General features: G+C 53.8%; 1 protein-coding gene across 1 annotated transcript in view; it reads right to left on the bottom strand.

Annotated features, from left to right (window-relative positions):
* Positions 1–568: 568 nt before the first annotated feature.
* Positions 569–21,910, bottom strand: part of KLHL29 (kelch like family member 29) — a 321,749-nt gene continuing 300,407 nt past the window's right edge. Inside the window, exons 7-14 of the mRNA XM_025354805.1 lie at positions 17,755–17,957; positions 16,037–16,296; positions 13,738–13,936; positions 13,426–13,608; positions 13,046–13,226; positions 6,146–6,339; positions 5,663–5,807; positions 569–2,728 (exon numbers count right to left, since the gene is read on the bottom strand). Coding sequence (XP_025210590.1) covers positions 2,545–2,728; positions 5,663–5,807; positions 6,146–6,339; positions 13,046–13,226; positions 13,426–13,608; positions 13,738–13,936; positions 16,037–16,296; positions 17,755–17,957 — 1,549 coding nt within the window. The 3' untranslated portion in view covers positions 569–2,544. The remainder of the gene's footprint in view (positions 2,729–5,662; positions 5,808–6,145; positions 6,340–13,045; positions 13,227–13,425; positions 13,609–13,737; positions 13,937–16,036; positions 16,297–17,754; positions 17,958–21,910) is intronic.

Raw genomic sequence — 21,910 nt, 5'->3', positions numbered from 1 at the left:
GTAATCCCAGCTACTCAGAAAGCTGAGGCAGGAGAATCGCTTGAACCTGGGAGGCAGAGGTTGTGGTGAGCCTGAGATTGCGCCATTGCACTCCAGCTTGGGCAACAAGAGTGAAACTCCATCTCAAAAAAAAAAAAAGAAAAGAAAAGAAATCACCCTGTATTCCTCTTCCTAGAGAAAGTGTGTTGCGTCTCTTCTTAGGCTCATGAGCTGGAATTGCCATGTGGCTCTAAGTCGGTCCCCAGCACAGGAGTGATACCAGTGGGAAGCTAACAGTTTTGAAGCTTTCAGTTGCACAGGTGTAATAAGAAGAGCACTTCAATGAAAGAGCCTCAGAGTCAGTGTCAGCGTGTTTGCAAGTCCCTTTCAACTTTGACCTTCAATTGTCTTTTCTTCTTGGCTTTTCAACTCTAAACCTTCCCTCAATATGGAGTCCTATCCTTTCTAATCATCAAGATCTGCACCAAAGTCTATAAGAGAACCCGTACAGCTGATATATGAGGGGTAGAACAGGTTTTGCATCCCTGTGGCAGGACGATGGCACACAAAGATTACGCTGGCTTCCAAGTCTAGATCTATAAATATATTTATTATAATATAACAAGAACTTAACAATAAACATATACTATGTACAATACCATTACAGAGAACCCTGTTTTATATCATTCACAGAAATAGCCAGTTTTGCTCCAGTGTGATAGATGAGGAGAGAAACGGAATTTCAATGTCATCTGTGTTGAGTCTCGCTGACCACTAGAACCTCCTTTGGAGGCAGACGCACACCAATGCTAACATTAGCCCTGCCCCAGGCAGTTAGGAATTTGTGCTCCAGTCCTTGGGTTCACACTTGCACCCTGTTTGACATAAATACTTTAAATGACATACAATGTATGTAGTTTTGTGCTTATTACTTTTTAAAATAATAAATAATATTAAAAACTGCATAACGAAGCTCGGTATCTTGTCCAAGTGGGAGCCACACTCGTAGTGCTAGAAGTTGATGCCCAGCATTAGAACTGGAATTTTGTGTCATCAAATACTAAAAGATGGAAAGCATGTCCTGTCTTTTTCTCTTATAAATGGTTGTTATCATGAAACGATGGCAAGTTGACTTCCCAGATATAAAAGTGGTAAATGTGTATTTGGTACCAACTTCAACTCAACAGCGCAGTGGTGGCGGTGGTGGCGGCAGCATTCTTCCTGCCCTGGAATGGAAACTGTTGACCGTGTGAGGTTTGAGGGGCTAAGGACTAGCGGGAAGGCCTTTCCCTTTTGAGCCACGGTGTGACCTCCCTCCTGGCTTCCCTTTTCTCAGGTTCATATGTGACAAGAAGAGTGGTTCTGCTCATGCCCTCAGGCCTTGCTGCCATGGCTCCACTAAGAAGGCTGTCCCCATCCTGAGAGCTCTTGCGGCAGGTGCCTTAATATATAGCTATGAATATCAAAAATAGTCTCCTGTGCTTTATAGATGCTTATTCTCCCTCCTTCCCTTCCCACTGGCCTGGGTCCTCAGCTTGACCTCATGGAGGGAGCTGGGCCGGTGTCCTGAGCCAGAACCGGGCTCCTTCTAGAGCAGACTCTTCTTCCTTGGGCACAGCTTTTATGGGGCTGTCTGGGAGTTACTTTTTCTAAAAATAAAATGGGGGCATTGCCCACCCCAGGAGAGATCCTCTATTCTGCACATAGAAAAATGAGAGCAAAAGCCCCCCTCTGGCACTACCTACAAAGAGCTTTGGGAATTCCCACAACATTATCCCTCTTGTGGCCTGCTTCTCCTCTCAGTACTTAAAAATAGCCTTTTGTTTATCAAGAAAATGCCTCAGAAATCTAAATAATTCATACTGGGTAAGAGAAAGCTAGCGCAATCACTTTGTCCTTCTCCAGCAAAAACACAGTAGAAAAACCTGTGAAGGACAGACCGCTGTCCTCGCTCCCCGGCTCTCCCACGGCTGCCACCCCTGGCTCAGCGTGGGCAGCTGGGCTTCTCTTCGGCCCCAGTGGGGACCAGCAGCCTCCTAGGCCTTGTGATGCACAGTATTGTCCCTTGTTTTCTGTCGGCCACTGAAAGTGTAGATTGGTTAAAAAACAAAAGTAGGAATCAAAGTGATAAGGACACTTTGATCTTATTCCAAGAGAGCCTGATGCCTAATGTCGTCATAAGATAACTGATCTATGGTTGTTTAGGGATCAAGCTTGCTCTGCAGGAAGGAAAAGACGGCTTCTCTCTCCCAGTTGAAAAATATGTGAAACTCTATTGCACCTGGCAGAGCGGGTGCCCCTGTTCAGGGCGGGCGCCTGGTCAGGAGGCAGCCAGCCCCACAGTGGGATTGTGGTTCCTGCGGCTCCATGCATGGTGCCTCCGTTTCACCCAAAGGTGAGGATGATTTTCTACATTCAATGTAGAGAATATTCAACATGTTGAGCGCAGTGAGTTCCTTGATTGTGTTTTGTTGGCCTCTTGTTGGTGTCGCTGGAAAATTATCATTGCGTGGCACTTGCCTCACCAGACTTGTCCACAGTCTTATCATGGGCTTTCTGCTGATGTCAGCCGCTTTGAATATATTTCTTTATCACGACGCAGCCGTGTCTGAAGACAGGGCAGGGCATGTGGGGGAGGAGGGTCCATGTGTTGGTTGTGGGCTCATAGGCCTCCATGTTGCCCAGTGCGGGCCCCTCACTGCTGACAATGCCTCCAGTTGCATAAATCTTGCCATCAAGCACCACGGCACTGTTGGGGGAAAGCAAGGACAGAGTTAGGCATTTCACTTCCAACTTGGCCCTGGAGATAGGTTCTCAACATCGTGTCCTGTTGTAGGTTGCCTGTGCCTTTTGCAAAAGTCATCTGGGATCTTGCTGCCCTTCTTTGCCCTCTGACCCGGGCTGACATGAAAAACACCTGTCCTTTAGGGCCAGTCAGGAAGCTGTGCTATGCCACCCTGCGAGCGGCAGAAGGCGCTCCCTCCCTGCCCCGCCAGAGTGACTAACCATGGCTGGGAGAGGAAAGATCTCTGTGCAGGCACTCAGCTCAGGTCACTGAGGCTTTCTGGAGTCTCTTTTGTGTGGCACACGCAGCCTTCCTACTGCTCAAATCAAATTGGGAACATGACTCACAAGAATGACGGGAGAGAATAATAAGGAGCTCAGCTGGAATTGAACGTCAGCCACTTGACTGGGAGCTCCACCTGCCAAGGTGCTCCTGTGTGACCTGATGCTGCTGTCCACCCAGGATTGCAAGGGCCGAGCATGCTCTGCAGGGTGACCGATGGTTGTGCCTGGACCCCTTCCCTGTGTGACACTCACTGGCTTGCTCCTGTTTTCTCAGTCAGTTTCATCATGAGGGCTCAGCATCTGGCCCCTCTCTGCACTGACTTCCTTAATGCATTTCAGCTACCTCTTTGCACTGACATCCACATCTTGTTACTGGCCCTGACTCTCTTTTAGCTAATGGCCATTTCTTCTTGGCTATTCCCTGACATTGGACACATACCTTTTCAAAGGCTCCACCCGTTTCTGAAATGTCTTAAAGAGGGACTTCTTACCAGACCCTGGAGCTTCTAGTCTTCTCTCCCTTAGTTTCATGCCATCTGGGGCCCTCATATTTTCCTTCTGTGGTGCACCTATTCCCTGATTCTCTTGCAAGACCTAGCTTAACTCTCCCATTTGCCATTAAGTCTTTCCCATTTTTTTTTTTTTTTGACATGGAGTCATGCTCTGTCACTCAGGCTGGAGTGTAGTGGTGTGATCTTGGCTCACTACAACCTCTGCCTGCCGGGTTCAAGCAATTCTCCTGCCTCAGCCTCCTGAGTAGCTGGGATTACAGGTGACTGCCACCACACCTGGCTAATTTTTGTATTTTTAGTAGAGACGGGGTTTCACCATGTTGGTCAGGCTGGTCTTGAACTCCTGACCTTGTGATCCATCCACCTCGGCCTCCCAAAGTGCTGGGATTACAGGCATGAGCCACCACACCCAGCCACTGTTTTTTTTTTTTTTTTAATATGGAGTTTCGCTCTTGTTGCTCAGGCTGGAGTGCAATGGTGCAATCTCACTGCAACCTCCACCTCCTGGGTTCAAGCGATTCTCCTGCCTTAGCCTCCCAAGTAGCTGGGATTACAGGCATGTGTCACCACCCCAGCTAATTTTTGTATTGTTATTAGAGATGGGGTTTCACCATGTTGGCCAGGCTGGTCTCAAACTCCTGACCTTGTGAATCGTCCACCTCAGCCTCCCAAAGTGCTGGGATTACAGGCATGAGCCACCATACCTGGCCGTTTCCCATTCATTTCTAGTCTCAGAGGAGGTGCGGGCATCCTCCCAAGTGAAGCGTAATGCTCCAGTTGTCTGCATCAGTGGACAGGGCAGTCAGACTGTGCTCTGCACACTGCCACCATTAGGGTATGTGACATGGAAGTATGGCTCAGGAATTGTAAAATCTCAGTCCAACAGGAGCTTAGCAGTTGTCTGGTCCAACCGCCTGTTTTACAGACAGAACTTCCCCAGAGAGGGGAAGGGATGTGTCCAAGGTCACTGACGTGCTAGTAGGTTGTATCTTTTCTAGCTATGCTACACAGACAATGGGCACTCAGTAAGTACTTCATGCTATTCCCACACTGAAGATTCTGCAGTTACCTCTGCACAGGCACAAGATATCTTCAGGAAGCATCTGCTATGGGAGTCCTGACAATGGGGTTTCTGAGGCCCCCCTTTTTCTTTTTTTAGACGGAGTCTCGTTCTGTCACCCAGGCTGGAGTGCTGTGGCATGATCTCGGCTCACTGCAACCTCCGCCTCCTGGGTTCAAGCGATTCTCCTGCCTCAGCCTCCTAAGTAGCTGGGATTACAGGCACACACCACCACGCTTGGCAAATTTTTGTATTTTTAGTAGAGTCGGGGTTTTACCATGTTGGCCAGGCTGGTCTCGAACTCCTGATCTCAAGTTATCCACCCACCTCGGCCTCCCAAAGTGCTGGGATTATAGACGTGAGCCACTGTGCCCGGCCTTGGGGCCCCTTCTTATTCCTTGTTCCTCTTAGTCCAGGAAAGGATGGGGTTGGAAGAGCAGGGACTGGTGTCTCATTGCCACAGGGCCAGGAAGCCTGGGGACCGAGCCACACTTGGCCCTCTACCTTCTCTGCCTGCAGGGGCAGGTTTGTGTGTGCTTTTACCCAGTCAGCCTTTGGGACTCTGAGCCCCAAGCACAGCTCCCAAGGCCATCAGGATCATTCATGCTGTCATTCATGCTGTCAGAGCATTCCCCCAAGAAATCACTTGTTCCTGTAGGGCATCACACTGGCCTGGCACTGCTCTGGCCTGGCACTGCCTCCCGTCTGTGATGGGGCAGGTGGTCCTGGGGGAAGCAGACCTCACCTCTCACTGAGAACAGGGTAGCCTTGATGCCTTCAGGAAATAGTTCCTTTCTGCTGGAGCTGGGGTCAGCTGGAGCCCTGGGGATAGGCTCCTGGGCCAGAGGCTGCTGTGGGCTGCTCTGGGTGCTCCACCCTACTGGTCTGGGCTAATGCCCACTCCTGTGGTTGGATGGGGAGGGCCACTGCTCTGGGCCTGGGAATCATTATGGTCACTGAATGGTGGGAAATCATTGTGGTCACACCCCTCCTCCTCCCGCTCCTCCGTCCCAGCCCTAACCAAGGTGCCACAGCCCCTCACCTGCAGAACTGGCGAGAGTGGTTCATGTTTGGGCCCGCCTTAATGTTTCCTTTCTCAGGGTCGTAGATGGTGGTGGCTCTGGCATAAGCCCCGCCCAGGATGAAAACGAAGCCATTGAGTGTGACAGCGGGGGCATACTTGTTGTCTGTGAGGAGAGCAGAGCAGGCAGGTCACGGCATCTTGTCTCGGACTTCCCTCTCCTTTTCTTTCCCAGCAGACCCTCCAGGGAAGGAAGCTGGAAAGACTTCCAACAAGTGACTGACTGGCCTGGAGACAGGTCTGGGGCCCAGGGGAACCTGGAGCCTTGACTCACTTGCCCTTCTCCAGACACCTGAACTGGGGGCTCAGCAACTCCTGCCACCCTCTAGATCTGGGTCTGCAGAGCTGTTGGGCTTAGCCTGACTTCTGGGCATGGATACTGAACAAATCAGCGAGGCAGGGGTGCGACCCTGGCCCTGGGCTGAGGACACCACTGGTTCTCACCAATCATTGGGGACTCGATGAAGCTCCACGTGTTGGTCTGAGGAACGTAAGACTGGAGGACACCAGCAGCTCGGCCTGCCTCATTCACCCCACCAAACACGTAGATCTTGCCACCACACACTGTGGCTGCAGCAGAGTGCACTGCCTTGGGCAGAGGGGCCACGGCCTCCCATTGGTTTGTGATGGTGTCATACCTGCAGGAGAGGAGAAAAAGAGCCCAGGGTCAAGATGGACCTTGCGTGGGGCAGAGGTCACAAGCAAGGGCAGCAGACTACCATTTGCTCCTTGCCCTCAGCATGGCCAGCATAGCCTGAGATCACACAGCGATGGGAGGTACTGCGATGAGACACTCAAGGCCTTGTAGGGTCTGGTCCAAATTAGCCCTCTCAGCCTTCCTCTGGAACATCAGTGGGCTCTTTCTGCCTGTGGCAGCCTCTGCAGAATTCCTGTCTCCATCCCTTTGCTCACACAGTGCTCCCCTCCTCTCTATCCAGCTCAATCCTGCCCTTGCATTTGGCAATGCTGCACTGAGCATGTGCTTTATAGCTAGGCCCTGGGCTGGAAACTGGAGAAACGTGCTGGATGAAGTACCATTCCTGCCCTCAAGGCGCTTATGGCCTCATGAAGAAGGCAAGCCAAATAAAACACACAAAGAACAATTACATGCAGGATGCTGAGTGGTCTGAAGGCGAGAAACCCAAGGTGCACATGGCAGGGAGCACCCAGCAGCTCCAATAGGTCATATTAGCTTCCTAGAGGTGCCGATAACCAGGCTGGGCCTTGAAGGGTGAATAAGCTACTAGCTAGGTGGATGGGAAGCAGGGCTGAACGGGCACAGGGAAAGCATTACAGGTGAAGGGAGAGCAGTAGGCAAACGTGGCATTTTGGGAGAATTTAGAGTACAGACAGTCCCCGACTTACGATTTTTCAACTTTATGATGGTGCAAAACGATTGCAATTTTGATGTAATGTGCAGTGTTCAATAAAATCCATGAGATATTTGACATCTTATTATAAAATAGGCTTTGTGTTAGATGCTCTTGCCCAGCTGTAGGCTAATGTAAGTGTTCAGAGCATGTTTAAGGTAAGCTGGCTAAACTATGATGTTCAGTAGGGCAGGTGTATTAGATGTATTTTTGATTTAGAATATTTTCAACTTTTAATGAGTTTATCAGGAAATAACCCCATCGTCAGTCAAGGTGCTTCCATAGTATGGAATGGCTGGAAGTGGGGGTTAGTTAAAAAGGGCCAGGGGTTAGTTAAAAAGTTAAAAGTTAGAAGTGGGGGTTAGTTAAAAAGTTAAAAAGGGCCAGGTGCGGTGGCTCATGCCTGTAATCCCAGCACTTTGAGAGGCCGAGGTGGGTGGATCACCTGAGTTTGATCACCTGAGTTGAGTCGAGAGTTTGAGACCAGCCTGACCAACATGGAGAAACACCGTCTCTACTAAAAATCCAAAAAAAAAGAAAAATAAAAAAAAAATTAGCTGGGCGTGGTGGCACATGCCTGTAATCCCAGCTACTCCAGAGGCTGAGGCAGGAGAACTGCCGAAACCTGGGAGGCAGAGGCTGCGGTGAACCAAGGTTGCGCCATTACACTCCAGCCTGGGCAACAAGAGCAAAACTCTGTCTCAAAAAAACAAAAACAAAAACAAAATGGCCATGTGTGTAAAGCTAAGGGAGTTGGGCTTTATCTAGAGTGCAGTGGGTGAAGGTTTGTTTGTTTGAGACAGGGTCTTGCTCTGTCGCCCAGGCTAGAATGCAGCAGCATGGTCACAGCTCACTGCAGCCTTGATCTTCTGGTCTTAAGCAATTCTCCCACCTCAGCCTCCTGAGTAGCTGGGACTACAGGTGTGCAGCATCATGCCTGGCTAATTTTTTTGATTTTTCATAGAGATGAGGTCTCCCTATGTTGCCCAGGCTGGTCTTGAACCCTTGAGCTTAAGCAATCCTCCCACCTTGGCCTCCTAAAGTGCTGGGATTACAGATGTGAGCCACAGTGCCTGGCTGTCCTGAAGGTTTTAAGCAGGGAAATAATGTGATCAAATTTGGCCTCTAGAGAGATCACTGTGTCTGCAGGGTGGAGTATGTCCTGGAGTGAGGAGGTCAGAAGCAGGGAGACTAGTTAGACTAATCTGCACAAGAAATTTGGTGAGATGCGACAGTGGCTGGGACCAAGGGATGACAAGAGTATGAGGACACAGGAACAGAAGGAGAGGCGAATGGGTGTGGCCGCTCATTGGTGAGATGCTGGTGCTAACGGAGACAGTTGCCAAGAATGGTTCAGGGTCTGGCTTGGGAGACTGGTGGATGGTGACACTACTGGTGGGATGGGGAGGTTGAGGGAGGAGGGTGATTTCAGTTTTTTTCACAGGAAATTTACAGTATTTGTGGGCAACAGACTGGGGACGTGCAGCAGACAGTCAGATATTTGGGTGTGGATTAAATATTCAGCTGTGGGATCTCTGGCACAAAGCTGGAAATGGAAGCTCAGGAGTGCGCTGGGGAGATATGAAGTGCGTGGGGGCTGAGGACAAACTGGGGAAATGTAGCCTTTAAGAGGGGAGCTGAGAGGTATCCTCGGAGGGCAGCCAAGGTCCCAACAGCGAGTGAGTGGCTATGCCCCCAAAGGCGAGGGCTTCAAGGATGGAGGATAGAATCTCCAGCAGGCCACTGCTCTGTAGTCAAGGGCACTTCAACTGGAACAAGAGGTGCAGAAGCCATTTGTGTCAGTGGAGACCGTGGGTGTAGACTTCTTTTGGAAGAAACTTAGCTGTGAAGAGGCACAGAAGGTAGGACCTAGAAAAGAATCCGGAGCTGAGAGGGGTCAATGGAATGCTGATGAATGTTTAACAGCCAGCTCTCTAGGGAAAACGTCATGGTTTGCAGCATTTGCTGGTTTCTGTGATGTCACTCCTCCCACTTGGTTGATTTCAAGCTACCATAGGGATGTTGCTGAACATGGAGTTGGAAAGAGATGTGCTGTGGCCACCATTCTCTGGAATCTCCTCCCTGGAGAGGTGCAATGGGCATATATAAACCTCAAGGCCCAAGAGAGCAGTAAAATGTAGTAAAAAATTAGGAAGTGATGAATTGTGAGTATGAATTACCTTTGTTTTTAATATTGTGTACATAATTTTTAATAATTAGAAATTGTTAAATTTTTGTGGTTAACAACTGGCTCAGAGTTCCTGTAATTTTAACATTCAGATCTCACGAGCCAGTGAAAAACAGTTTTAACTTTTAAGGGGAATGTTTACTTGTGTGTATGTACGTGCTAAAATAGGAAGAAGTCCAACTGGATAATGAAAGATTAAGTGTATATGAAAGAGAGGGGAGAGCTGATGATGGAAGCTTTCAGGAGGTGGATGCAAATGGAATCCAAAGTGTGGAGGGAATGTGGAGTCCATTTGCACAGGAGAAAGGAAGTCAAAGATGGCACGAGTGTAGCTGTATTTGCAGGAGTGACCACAGGAAGGTGAGCAAGTTCTTGACTGATGGCTCCATTTTCTTTGTGAAGCAGGAGTCAGGGTTGACCAAAGTAGTGGGGGAGTCTGTAGGGTCAGCTCTCTGAGGAGAGAGGTCAAGACAAGAAATAACTGCTCTTGAGAGTGGGAGAAAGTGCTAAAGAAGGAAACCCAGAAAGGCTGCCTTGTAGCGTGAAGGAGCTGGTAGCAGATGGGGGCCTTCCCTTCCCGCGTGGTGGGGCCAGTGTGTTGTGGAGTGGGATTTCCTCCATCACCATTCAGCCCCCAAGGCTGGGCGCCAAGAATGCAAACGGTTGGATTGAACAGATCTGCTGATGTGGGGTGCAGGACAAAGCAGCAGAGGAAGAGGATGAAATGACAACATGAGTTCCAGACAAGATGGGAGAAAGGACAACAGGAGGCAGCTGCTGGGAAAAGCAGACTTGGGGTTCAGCAGCCTGGCCAGGTCACTGGGAGGTTTGAGGTCTTACTTCACGGGGAAGCTGGAATATTGGTCCTCACTGTTTCTGTTGGGTTCCTTGGGGGCTGCTCTCCCAACTCCAGTTGCCTCCATACTTAGGCCCTCCCAGCGGGGGACACATCTACCACCCACCACGCTGCTCACTGTTCGGTGAGTGCCTGGATGCAACTCGAGGCCTGGGCATGGCGTGCTGTGCCACCAGGGTTGGGTCTGTCCCCAGCACATCTTTCCTGGGAGGCACACGGGGCCTGCTTTCTTTCTGTGAGCCTCGGTCACAGCCCAGAGCCCCGGGAAGCTGGCCTCCCAGAGCCCGTGCGTCTGCGTCCAAGCGAGGGTGATATGACGTCCAGTTCTGTACTTGGATTTGAGAAGAGGCTGGAATGTCTCAAAGGGCAGCAGTGGGGCAGATTCAATTAAGCCCCAGACGAATGATATGTGGCTTATATGCAATGGAGTAAGTGTCTTTTTGGACAGTGTCAGAAGTTCAGATATCTGCTTTTTAAGCCAATATGGCAGGGCTCCAAAGAGCTCCTGCAGAAGGAGCTGGGAGACAGTGGAAGATTATGTGGCTGTTAGTCCTCAGTCTTTCAGTATGATGGCACATTGCACCAAATGTGAATTTCCTGAGAGCTTGTTATTCCAGGTGGCTGATTGCCAAGCCATGAGCCCTCCCGTCAGCTCAATCTGTCAGCTTCCTGCTTGAGAAGGATATGCTAATGACATGCAAATGACCCCGCCGAGTGAGGCGCTCTGCTATCATTTATCCAGTAACCACAGCGACTGCAATATATTGCTATGAAATATTAGACCCAGTTATTTATATAATGATATAATACAGGTTTGTCTATTGTGCTGTTGTCTTAATCTATAATTATATAATCTTGCTCTATTTCTGTAATACCGTAATGTAATATAATTATAAGGCACCATATATCTCATTCATTATCAATATAATAGCCATTTGTACCATTAGTGCTTCCTGGGGAACAAAGCACCCTCGTGTCTATCCCCATTACCCTGACCTTCCTGTCACCCTGAATTCTCATCATTGCCACTGTGTGCCACAGAAAGCAACTCACCCGAAGGGGGTCTAGCTATACTTCTTGGAAAGCAGTGAGTGCTCCTTTGCCTGCACCCTCCAACCAACTTGCATGCACACTGCCCAGGGGTCTTCAAGCCTGCACTACCCCTGCAAGGATAGCTGACAGAGTCCGGTGGGCTGAGGAAGGGCTCAGGGCCCTTCAGGGCACCCTTTCGTCCTGGATGGCTCCATCATCTCTTGGGGCTCCCGGGGTGGTCTTGCTCACACTGTGCCCATGCTGACCTTTCACGGCCAGAAGTAAGGCCTCACCCCCCAGGGAAGGCCCTAACAGGCAACCCCTGGGCCTTGCAGACTGCTCCAGGACCCCAGAAAAGCTGAGCTTGTCTCACTGCTTAGTTGGTACATTTGATCCTTGAACAAATCTCTATATTTATCAACAAGTATAAGTTTGCAAAATGAGTAATCAGTGTCTTAGGAGATTAAAAATAGCTGACAAAAGCAAGACAGAATGACGGATCCAGCTCAGTTTACTCCTACAGAGAAAATGTCTCCTTTTTCATGTATTTATTATTGGATGACAAATGATCGGAAGCGGATGCTTCCAGAATGCTTGGGGTATGCATAGCTGGGCAGTGGGTCACACTGAAGGCCGCCAGCACCGGGGCCAACCCAGGTCCAGCAACAGCGCTAATATCCTCATCATCACCCAGGAATGCCCACGATTGCCAGATCAATATGACAATTAAATGTTGTTACTGAGCTGTCTCTGGGCTCCACTTGGGGGAGTTAAAAGCCCACAATGAGCATTCAGAGCCTGTCTCACTCTGTAAGCCATCTTTGCTGTAACATTTGTCAAGTGTCCAATTAGCCACCAAGGGGGAAAAATACAAATTGAGGGGTATGTGTGGCTTCATAGGCAACATGATGTCCCACGGGAAGATGTGCTTTCTGGTGGCACGTGGCGGTGGGGGTGGTGGGCTCAGGTGCAGGAAGGGCTCTGGCGATCTTAGCTGTCTCCCCTGGGTTGTGCTTTGGGCCAGGTCAGCCTGATGGGTTACCCTCCAGGCACTAGTTTCTCCAAAAGCAGGACTAAGCTTCCATTCTGCTGCCTGACGAAGCTTCCTGAGCTCTTCCCCCAGGCGTCCGTTCTGTGTAAGAACAGTCTCCCTGGCTCAAGGGAAAAGGATTTTGTATTCTCACCTGGAAGCACGCGCTTCAGCCCACACCTCTCATGCCTGTATCTAACCCTCCACAACGGCCTCGGGAGGAAGCCAGCCGGGGACTCCCAGCAGAGGGCAGGTTCACACACGTGGTCCTTTGGCTTTTTTCTTCTGGAAAGTTGGCAAGAATGTGCTCCCTAAATTGCTTAGTTTGTGTGCAGTGGCCTTTCCCTGTATTATGAACAGATGTCCTGGTGTGTGTGGCTGGAGGGAGGAAGGGAGCTCCCTGGTGTAGGACCCCTGCTTGGCAGGACAAGGAGGCACTGCCACCGGCATGACCCGCATTTTAAACATTGCTTCCAGCTTTGCCCGAAACCCCAGTGGTCTCTGGGCTGGTGCTCATGTGCAGGGTGTTCCCTGACTGCCTGGCCGGGAGGGTCTGGCTCCTCCCAGGCCTTCTGCAACTGGATCTTGGGCCTCCAGCTTGTCTGACACCTAAATGGGCTGTCGGGACAGAAGCGCCCCATCTCCCATCTCAGCGACTGCAAAGGTGACACAGATGTCCTCCCGCCTGCTTGTACCCCACACCCTGGTGCCCCCCGGTGCTATGATTGAAGAGCCTGGGATGACTGCCCTTATGAATGGTCCAGGCTCTGCTCCATCGCCACTGAGTGGGTGTCAGGAGGTACAGTGATGTGATTTCAGTTCTTGGTGAGCATAGAGCATGCCTCTGTCCTGACCATGGCCTCATTACCTCTCCACGTGGTCCACGTTGCCCGCCACGCCAAGTCCCCCGAGGGTGTAAATCTTCCCATCGTAGACGAGGCTATTGTGCCGACAGCGGGGGACTGTCATTCTGGAGACGAGGTTCCAGTTATCCAGCAGGGACATGTAGCACCAGACATCAGCCAGCGTCACCCCTGATTCCATCCCACCTGGAGGCAGTGTGGGAGGCAGAGAGAGCAGGCAGGGTGAGGAGGGGCCTGGGGTCAGCAAGCCCAGCCCCAGGGGCAGAGGAAACCTTCATCTGCAAAGTAGACACTTCTGGGCTGCAGCCTTCCTCGGCCCTGACATGGGGAGCAGTCTCCTTGGGATCCCCATGCCTGGTCCCGCCCCAGCCCCGGGGGGCCTCACCTGAGAGGTAGATGTTGTCCCCGGCACTCACTACACTGAAGAACTCGCGGTCGTAGAAGGGCAGCGAGGCTAAGGGGTACCACTTGTTGTTCTGCGGGTTCCAGCAGGTGACGGCCACCAGCGAGCGCTGGGTCATCCCCACCATCTGACGGCCCCCAACCAGGACGATGACCTCAGCCACACCTGCAGGGACATGGATGGGCGCCCTTGGGACACACCCGAAGACTGTCGGCATCTGTGCCTGGCACCTCACTGGGACCACTGAGCCTAAGACACTGCTTATGGGGAGGTTTGGGGCGTGCCCCTTCAAACCTGCGGAGAGGCGTGGCCGGGTTCTGGGCGTCTGCATCTCCTGGCGGGCGTGGGGCAGCATATGGTAGCGTTTGGCCTCGTTCACCAGGTCCCGGCAGGCTTCTGATGACTTGATCAGCTCTTCATTGTCAACCACATTGAGCAGATAGCTGGGGTGGATGAAGGGGAGGCGGACCACGGCCAGAAGCTCGGCTGCATACTGCAGGGTAAAGGAGACATGGAATCTTCTTAGACTAGCAAGAGAGAGCCACCTCCTGGAAGGAAAGAAACGGTGTGTGGCTGCACAAGAACGCGTAATTCCAGGCTGTGTCGGGCTTGGGAGTGTAGATGTTCTGCTAGCCTAGACAGAGGTAAAGGGAGGTACCGTCAGCTGGAGGTGTGGAGGGGAGGGCAGGGAGCACAGGGATGGGGAGGGGAGGCTGGCAGGCAGCAGCCAGCCCTGCAGGAGTGGGAGCACCTGTTCATCCCCCCAGCACCCCATTCTCGCACTCCACCCTGGGCCGTGGACCCCCGCTGCAGATCAGACCACTGTGGGTAGGGGCGGGGTGGTTAAAATGAGGAAGACACGATTATTAAAGAGCCGTGAGTATGGCAAGGACTCAGGAACAGGTGGGAGGACCCACGAAAGCTTCAAGAAGATGGCGACTGTTGAGCTTGCCAAGTTCCAGCCGTGGAAGCCTGTGTCTCCCCAGCACCAAAAACTGTTTCAGTGGTGTCCCACGTCCCATGGCCTCAAACTGTCGCCCTGCACCGAGGAGGTTTCAGAGGCTCACTTGAATCTCCCCTCCTAACAAACTCTGCTCATCACTCCACTTTTGTTTCATCCCATGAGTAACTGGCGACCACCATAGGTCAGGCATGAAGCTCATCACTGGGGGTACAAGGACCAATGCGACCCAGTCTCTGACCTCAAGGGGTAGACAGTTTAAAGGGAGGGGATCTGCTACAAAAAATTCACGGGGGGCAAGAGGAGGGTGTAGCGAGGGTTTGTAGTGGATGCAGGAGTAAGAGGTTTTGCAGAGGGAGTGGCGTCTGGATGGAGTATGCAAAATGGGCAGACTTCTCAGGCACAAGGTGGAGGGGAGGGCGGACATTCGAAGCCTGTGTAGAGGTGTCAGAGAGTGAAAGAGAATGGTGTGTCTGGAGAATTGTATGGGGTTTATTCTTACGAGATGCAACAGGATTTTGTTGAGGAGGCGTTTAGGGAGACAGGGAGAAGTGAGAGGAGAGAGGCTGGGGAGGCCAGCTCATGCTCAACAAGGACGGCACAGTTTCCCCTGCGGAGTCGATCAGGCAACTGACGAGGGGTTTGAGCAGACGGATGAGATGTTCAGTGTGCTTTTAGAGAGACCGCTCAGGCTGGAGGGTGGAAAATGGATTTGGAGGGAGCAAGACAGAGGCAGGGAAACCACTTAGGAGGTGCTGCAGTAATCCTGGCGAGAGGAGGAAGGTCTCGATGGGGAGAGGGAAGTCGATTCACTTAAAGGGGAGGAAGGAGGCAGGAACGAGCGCTGTGTAGCCAAATGGCTGTGGGAGACATGGGAAGAAGCTAGGCTTCAGTTTTGGGGACCAGGTGTGGCTGAAATCAGGAGCACAGGAAGAAGTGTAGGCTTTGGGCTTGGTGAATTAGATGGATCTGCGGGACATTCTGCTGGAGAGGCCCAGAAGGCCACTGAGCAGAGGGGTCTGGAGCTCAGGAGAGGGTTCTGAGCCCGAGACACAGATCTGGGAGTCATAGGGAATTGTGGCCGTCACTGTTATTAGCTGCCCCATCTAACTTCCTACCTCTGAAAAGAAACCCTGCTTTCCCACCTGATCTGAGGACCCCTTTCTCTGGGGCTCAGTGGCTAGGTCTGGGGCAGGAGCCCTCTCTGTATCCTCTGTTTACCCAACACAGTCTCCCCAGGACCTCACATTCTCCCCCTTCCTGAGTACAGGGGTTTCCATTTGGTCCATCAGGGGCTGTCCGTCCCCTCAACAACTGGAGCAGGTGTGGGCTCCTCCAGCTGGGTCCGTGTTCCTGGGAGCCCCAGAGCCCCCTGGCTCAGGCACCCACTTCTCCCTGCAGAGTGCAGGTGCTGCGGCTCTTGGCCCACTTGGGTCTCCTTTGGGGTGGAATGCTAGCCCTTGAGGATCCTTTGGTGACTGGGTTCTCATCTCTCTGCCCTTCCTTCTCCTCTCTGCCACTCAGGGGGAGCAGGACAAGGAAAGTTCACTTCCTTCACCCTTGATGCAGACCCCATTGCCGCAGGGGGAGCCCAAACCCAGAGAGAAGGGGTGGGGGCAGGGCAGGCCCCACCTGTGTGCGTGTCGCGGGGTCCTTCTTGATCCACTTGATGACCGTCTCATACACCAGCTCCTCGGCCTTGGTGTTGAGGCTGTCGTTAGAGACGTAGGCGATGAAGTCATCCTTGGAGATGCTGAGGATCTCCTCCTGGGCGGCCACTTCGGGGAAGATCTGCAGTGCGAAGGCCTTGGCCATGTGGTAGAGCTCGCTGCACTGCATGGCCTCGGCCATGGCCAGCACACCCAGGCAGTTGCTGGCCGTCAGCTGCTTCTCTGGGGGCAAGAGCACAGGACCACTGAGCCAAGGGCCCTGGAAGCAGTTGCCACCTGTTCCCATTGCTGTCACCCTGGATCCTTCTCTGAACCCACATCCTGGGGACCCTGCCTCCAGCATTCAGAGTCCCTGCAGGCCCCCTTCCTGGGTGTCTGGAGCCTTCGATCCTTCTCCTGGGTTCTCCCTTATCCCATCTCATGCTGATTCCCAGGGGCCTCCCTCTGTGTGCACAGGTCCTGGCAGAAGGACCGAGACTGGGAGGCATGGAGTGTGAGAGTCCTGCTCAGAGCCTGGGCCTGGGCTGGGGCCAGGAGTCACACTGTTGCTGAGGTTGAGGGTAGCACTGAGGCTTACAGCATCTTCCATGTTGTATGTCTTCCATGCCAGGCATGTCTGTGGTCCCAGACTCCTTCGTTAAGCTGTGTCAGCTGTAGTGCCCCTCGTGCACCTCCCAGCTTCTTGCATAGGCTTCTGCCCCACCCAATCTGGCCGGCTAGGCTCTGGGGTCCATCTGGCCAGCTCTCCTGGGCTTAGTCGCTAGATCCAGGGTGGGAGCCATCTCCATACCCTGTTTACCCAATACTGTCCCTCCCAGGACCTCACACTCTTCCCCCTTCATGATAGTAGTTCTTCCAGCCTAGGTGTGTCTGGGTTCTTGGAAGCCTATCTGTGTGCGAGCCTCATCGCTGCCGTGGTTCCCAGCACTTCGAGACTGCCTGGTGCCCCTCTGTCCTCACGGATCTGCCCCATCACTAGGCTGGGCTCTGGCTTTCTCTCTGCACTCCATACCCCAGGCCACTGGTTCTTTGGAGGCTTTCTTCTTTGTCCCTCCCTCACCTTGCCGTTGCCCATGCGGGGCAGCATCAAGTGTAAAGGCAGCATGTTGTTTGGCTCAGGGACCCCCCGGGAGCTCCTGACACTCAGTCCCCATCCTGGGCAGCAGACATGGGTACTCAAGGGACAGTTCAGATGTCTAGGCCTGGGCAGACATCTGGGGCAGCCCAGGTATGAATAAGGTAAAGGGAAAGCAAGTTTGGGCTGCTTTGTTCTGGGTCTAGAGAACAGGGCGGTGAGGCCAGGGCCACGGCCTCTCCCCACAAGCAGAGCACGTGCACAGCCCTCATGGTACCATTTATTCCCACAAGGCCTGGCGGGGCACAGTGCGCCTCTCCCACCTACAGAGAAATGACACGGAATCCCCTTCATTTCATGCCAGGGAAAGAGAGTCTTTGCATGTGTATCCAAATTACCATCTTAAAACAGCCCTGCCAAACCCAGCCACATGTGAGGGAGCTTCGGGTGTGCACACATAGCCCTCCCCGCTCAGTCCTCCCCGCTCAGCCCTCCCCGCTCAGCCCTCCCCGCTCAGTCCTCCCTGCTCAGTCCTTCCTGTTTATGGAGTTGTCTGCCCATCTGCACTCCTCCCCACAAGTGACACACATGGCCTCCGGGCTCACCGAGAAAGGACACACAGACTTTGCAGAAGGTGTGGAACTGGAACTTGCTGGCCGCCTCCAGCAGTGTCTTGGCGTTGGCCGAGTCGATGACCAGGGAGCCCGTGTAGACAAACTCCAGCAGCAACTCCAGGACGTCTGCTTGCAGGTTCGACAGGACAAGCTCCAACTTCTCCCGGCCGCCCTGGCTGCTGTCTTGCACGGACCTAGGCACAGAGACCAGGGTGTCCTTACCTGCTGCCCCGCGGCCATCATGCCGCTTCCTCACAGGGCTAGATCTCCCTGCACACCTTGGTCACGCCCTTGGTTTTAGGACTCAAAGGACACAGCAATGACACACCTGAACCTAATGCTCTGACACGGGATCTGAAAGAGAAGAGTCTGACCAGAGACGCCCAAAAGAACAGAAAACCCTGCTTATCACTACTCGGCATGTCCATGCAAAAAAAGATGCAAATCAAAAAGCATGAGCTATGGATGGGGACGAGGACCAGGACTGGCCTCAAAGGGAAACAATACGGTTCAGCCCACTGCAGGCCCTGGCATCTCCACCAAAGCAGGCCGACGCATCCCAGCCCGGCCTTGCCTGCCTTGGGTGGCAGATTCTCCAATGTGACCCAGGCTTGGGAGGCTCCCAACTGGCTGTGATCCCAGCCAATCCAGAGATATCCTCTGATCGCCCCAAGACCGAGGGCCCCAAGTTGCCCCAGAACCTTCTCCAACCCCACCTCTTTCCAAAAACATATTGTTTCCTTTTAGGCATGGAAAGGAAGCCCTTCATGACATTGCTTTGAAACTGAGGACAAGACGAGATAGACGGACAGAATGGTCAGAGCCGGGAGGAGGGGAGAGGAAACAACCAAGGACTTCCGCCACAGACAGCCAGCAGCCATGACCTGGGGCCTGGCCCGGGGCGGGGCCCTCCTGCCACATGGAACACGGGGTCAGAGGTCAGAGTGGCCTGCGTGTAGAGTGTGCATCGGGCTTGGGAACTGGGGGGAGCAGGGGAGGGACACAAATATATCAATCTGTTTATATCTGGTGTCTACAGGAATACAAAACCATTGCAAAGGCTCCTAAGGCCTGGCAGCTGCCCCTAAAGCTGGACCTGGAAGGAAACAGATAAGATGAAGCAAGAGTGACACCGATGCATAAGTGACAGCAGGAGTAAAAACACCCCGCGCGTCGGGAGTCTGGAGGCCTCGTAGGCCGTCGGCTTGGCTGCCCTGTCCTGGCTCCTCCGAGCAGCCTTGCTTCCTGCCCGGAGCCCGGTCCTGCCTGGGGCTGGGCTCGGCCACATGGCTGGGAAATGACCTCTGTGGTCCACTCACTCGCTTCCGAGGAGGCCACAGGGCAAGATGCTTGTGATGGGTCCCTTGCGTGCACCTGTGGCTGGCGGTGGGGCTGTCGAGGTGTCCAGCAAGCGGGCAGGCTGGCTGCAGACAGACCAGCTGCTGGGTGTGTGGGTGAGCGGAAAGAGCACAGGGCAGAGAGCTGGGGGCGCTGGGTGCCCGGGCTCTGCCACCGACAGGTGGGCAGCCTTGGCCTCCCAGGCCCTCAGCCTCCTCTTCTGCAAAACAAGAGGGTGGACCTAGATGAGGTCTGAACTCCCGTGGAGATTTTGTGGCAGAGGCTGGAAAATGCCCTTCCCACGAGACTCTTCTCTATGTGGCAGTACCTGCAACTCCATCATTAGAGCGACATTCTCTCAGGTCAGGCACCGCCCTCCCAGGGCCTCAGCGCAGGCATGGCCAGGAGAGGGGGAGATGCAATCCTGCCACAGGGCCGGCGTCCAGGCTCCCTCCCAGGGCGGCCACGGTAGGCCGTCCCCACACAATGGCTCATCCCACCAGGACCCCAAGGGGCCTCTGCCTCCAAGCCCTGGGCCAGCCCAGAAGGCAGAGGGGGCAAGGTGTGGGCTCCACAGAGGCCCCTCCAAACCCCTGCAACACAGAGTGACTCCTAATGTGACTTCACACACCTAGTCTTCTGCTGTTGGCATGGATTTCCATACCTCAGTGGCTTTGTTAAGTGTAGAAGTAATCCACTAGGTGATCACTTGAAACCACAGAAATCCTTAACACCCCCAGCCCCAGAGCCATCTGGTCAACCTCGTACTCCTGTCTTTGCTGCCCAGGCCTTCATTCCTGCAAGCCGCTGCCTGGCCTCTCCTCTGCCCTGTGGAGGTCACACGGGGCCACAGCCTGCTCCCGAGGCCCCCAGTCACTGCTGCCTTCACCTCTGGCCAGCTCACTTGTCTACCCAGGAGTCCTCAGGTGGAGGAGCTCAAAGCCAGTGAAGGGCTGAGCCCAGGGGACTTCAGGATGTGTGAGCACACACGCACACAGATGCACTGTGGGGAGGGGTGCTGGGCAGATGGACAGTCCATGGCTGAGTGACAGGTGCGATGGGACCCACATGGCTGCTGAGGGGTGCTGCCTGTCTTGCCCACAGTCTGAACTAGGGAGTGGGTCCTGGCCGCCAGGCGCAGGAGGAGGGGCACCAGGTGCCGTAGAGCATCACAGGTGCTGTCTAGACTGAGGAGGACCCTTGGCCACAGGAGGCATGGCTGTGGCTCTGTTCCTCCTGGCCCCTTGTGAGGGTCACCTATGGGGTGGAGGGGGCGCTGGGCAGATGATCTGCAGGGAATGGCCAGAGAGGCACAGGGGAATGTGATGGGGGCTCTGTCAGAATCTGAGTTCAAGGAGGAGACGAGGCCTCAAAGGGCGAGGCCTGTGCCTCTTACCAACACACATGGTTCTCATCCACACAGGCCTTTGTGCGTGGCCTGGAGAGCTGTGAGGGGGTGGGGGCGCCTCTCTATCCCTGAACACCAGACTGTCTTGGGACTGGACCCCGGGGCTCCTTAGGCCTCTTCCCTCTGAGCAGGGACCCCAGAGGGACACCCCCGTGATGGGTGACCCTGGTCCCTGAGGAGGGGGTACAGGTGGCTGTTCCGTCCCTGCCCTGAGCCATTTCTTGTCCTACTGGGCTCCATGGAGTGAATGGCGTGGGGTGCTGCTGGCCCGCCAGGTCACGACGTGGCTTTGGAGGGACTGCAGCAGGGCAGACGGGGAGCACTAACCTTCTCTATGAAGCTGACAAAGGGGGGGTGGGGTGCAGAGTGAGGGGCAGGCTGGTGCTGCCCAGCCACACGGGCCCCTTGGGGTCTGTCAGAAGACCAGAGCTTCCTAGAGTCACTTCCTTCTCGGGTTGGGGGTGCCCAGGAGAGGCCAGAGTTCGGGACGTAGCCTCTGCTCAGCAGAGGAATGGCTAGGTCCAACTACCGGGATGTTTGCAATCCCACCATTAGCCATGGACTCATCCAGGATTAGAAATGCCCTTCCTTTCAGACATCAGGTTGGAGGCCCTCATCCACCCTCACGCACCTCGGAGGTCAGATGTTTCATTTTGCAAGGTGGAACTGGGCACCGTCTGGAGCGATGGGCAGAATCCGTGGGCAGCGGCGGGTGAGGCACAGGCATGGGGCAGGTGGCTGGTACCCAGCTCTGCTCAGAAGAGAGGACTCTGCCCGTGAATGAACACCTGGGCATGTCCTCAGCTGCAGGACACACGCATGGGCATGCACGAGTTTCCCTGGGTCTTGGGGATTTGTGTGGCTCAGGCCCACCCTTGGTAACTTGGCGACAGGTGTGGGTCATGCCATTGTGCCAGCATCCAAAGTGAGACATGGGAGTCTCGTTATCTGGCTTCCAAGCCACACCTGTCTACCAAGCAAGGTGGCAGGCACTGCCACCCACACGTGCTCAGGGAAGAGGGTGAAGGGTGTGGGGCTCTGGGCAGGACTTTGCTGGGGCCCTTCTGCATGGCCACGGCGGGGGCAGCCAAGCCCAAAGGGACTTGGCCGCACCCTGGGAGAGGACACTGAGATCCAGCGCTCCCACTCACGGTCTGACCGTCATCTTTACAAAACACACATCTGGTCGCAACACCCCCAGGCTCCTGTGACCCAGGTCCAGCCTCCCTCCAGCCACGTCCCCTGCAAGCCACCGTCATGCCTGGCCCTGCAGCAACGTGGAGTCCTGAGACCCCCTCCCGCCTTTCGACCTTGCTCTCCCCCACGTGTCTGCCCGGCCGATGCCTGTTCTTCATAACCCACATCAGATGCCACCTCTCCAAGGTGCCTCCCTGAATGCCC

This window comes from Theropithecus gelada, chromosome 13 (assembly GCF_003255815.1).
Source record: "Theropithecus gelada isolate Dixy chromosome 13, Tgel_1.0, whole genome shotgun sequence".
NCBI lineage: Eukaryota > Metazoa > Chordata > Mammalia > Primates > Cercopithecidae > Theropithecus > Theropithecus gelada.
Note: the sequence above shows the minus strand (reverse complement) of the source record. Positions and strands in the feature narration are given on the sequence as shown.